At 41.2% G+C, this 1,555-nt stretch overlaps 1 protein-coding gene across 1 annotated transcript in view; it reads right to left on the reverse strand.

Moving 5' to 3' along the window:
- The window catches only part of LOC101845214, a gene marked incomplete at its 5' end in the record, with an annotated part of 33,865 nt that overhangs the window by 2,089 nt on the left and 30,221 nt on the right, over positions 1-1,555 (reverse strand). The window contains 1 exon segment of the mRNA XM_005113079.3: positions 1,401-1,528. Coding sequence (XP_005113136.2) covers positions 1,401-1,528 — 128 coding nt within the window.

A 1,555-nucleotide genomic window follows, 5' to 3' on the forward strand; every position in this document is an offset into this window, starting at 1 on the left:
CCCCCCCACACACACACACAACAACAAAACAACAAACTCATAACTGTTACCTGTTGTGTAATGGTTGGGTGCTTAGCCGTTGTGCCAAAACAAAAAAAAACAACAAAACAAACAAAAACAAACAAAAAATACACACACACACACCCAAAAGAAAAAAAACAACAACAAAAAACGTGAATTCTATCCCCGCATGGAGGACTGTTCTTTTAAAATCGAATTTCTCCATCTCTGTCTGCCAGGGTGCTTTATCGAAATGAAACCTTGTTGGTCTTGGCAGGTAGGGTCGAGGCAGCTTACCTGCTTAATGGCTAATGGTGTAAACTGGCTTCCCTAGAATGACAAAATTCTATCTGCTCAGCAGCTTGTATTGAGAAATTTGACGTAAGAAATTTTGATTTTTCACAACCTGTCACGCTTTTTCGAATGCAATTCTTTGAATATCTCGATAAGGACTCCCAATAATCTTCCGATTTTGATAGAACAGATAGAACAATTGATTTCTGATCTCATGGTCTTAGTAACTCAAAACGACCAAAAAATGTCAGATAGAACTTTGTCATTTTAAGGTACCGAACTGTTTTAGTAGGGGTGTGAAAATCATAAATTATTCACAACCAGCCAGGATTGGAGCAGCTGTCCAGATGCACTGGTTCCTTTCACTGAATGTGAGACATATCCAGCTCACAGCACGTTTTCAAGAAGAGGAGAACCCAGAATTGAAGGATTAAGGGAATATTTTGAGTCTGTAATCTCAGCAAAGCCAATAAACTTAATGCTTAGTGAGCCCAATAATCTGAATGCTTATAGTGAACTTTGTGGACACCAAAATATACATTGAGCCAATTAGTGTAAACTGCTAGTCAGGGGCACTCTCTGGGTTTATCTATTGTTTTTGAGTTAATTCATATATGGACGTTTTCCAAAGGAGAGCTTTCAGAGGGTTTGCCATGACGGCACAAAAATATGCCATCTTTAAATTAATTGTACTGACTTGGTCCTCTTACATCTTTAACTTCTATTTCCTCCCGAATTCTTTTAGAGAGGAGGGCAGAAGCTGTTCTTTCAGCGATTCTTCACAAAAAGGCAAACATGTCGACAGAAAAGTGGACTGAGGGGCAGACAAGTAGAAATTTGATCAAACTAATAGCCAAGGAGGACAATAGGGCAGACTGGCAAACAGGTGGACAGACATATATTAGTTAAGTCACTAGCACACACACATACACACACATAAATACATACACACAAACAAACACACATACACACACACACTCTCTCACACACACATACACGCAGACAAGCACACACACACACACACACACACACACACACACACACACAACAGACAGGTGATAATAAACAGGGGCGTTCAAACAAACAGAATGATGTGCAAACAGTACCAGTTGTCCAGGTAGACCTTGCATTTGGGTTCCTCGGGGAAGTAGCTGATGCAGGTGTCCGCCACCTGGGCACAGTCTGGGTTTGTGACGTACAAATACGGGCTTCCCTGGCACATGTTCACCAGAGCCTGAAAGGGGCAGGGTGGAGGATTTGG

Source organism: Aplysia californica, unplaced genomic scaffold, assembly GCF_000002075.1.
Source record: "Aplysia californica isolate F4 #8 unplaced genomic scaffold, AplCal3.0 scaffold01599, whole genome shotgun sequence".
NCBI classification, from domain to species: Eukaryota; Metazoa; Mollusca; class Gastropoda; order Aplysiida; family Aplysiidae; genus Aplysia; species Aplysia californica.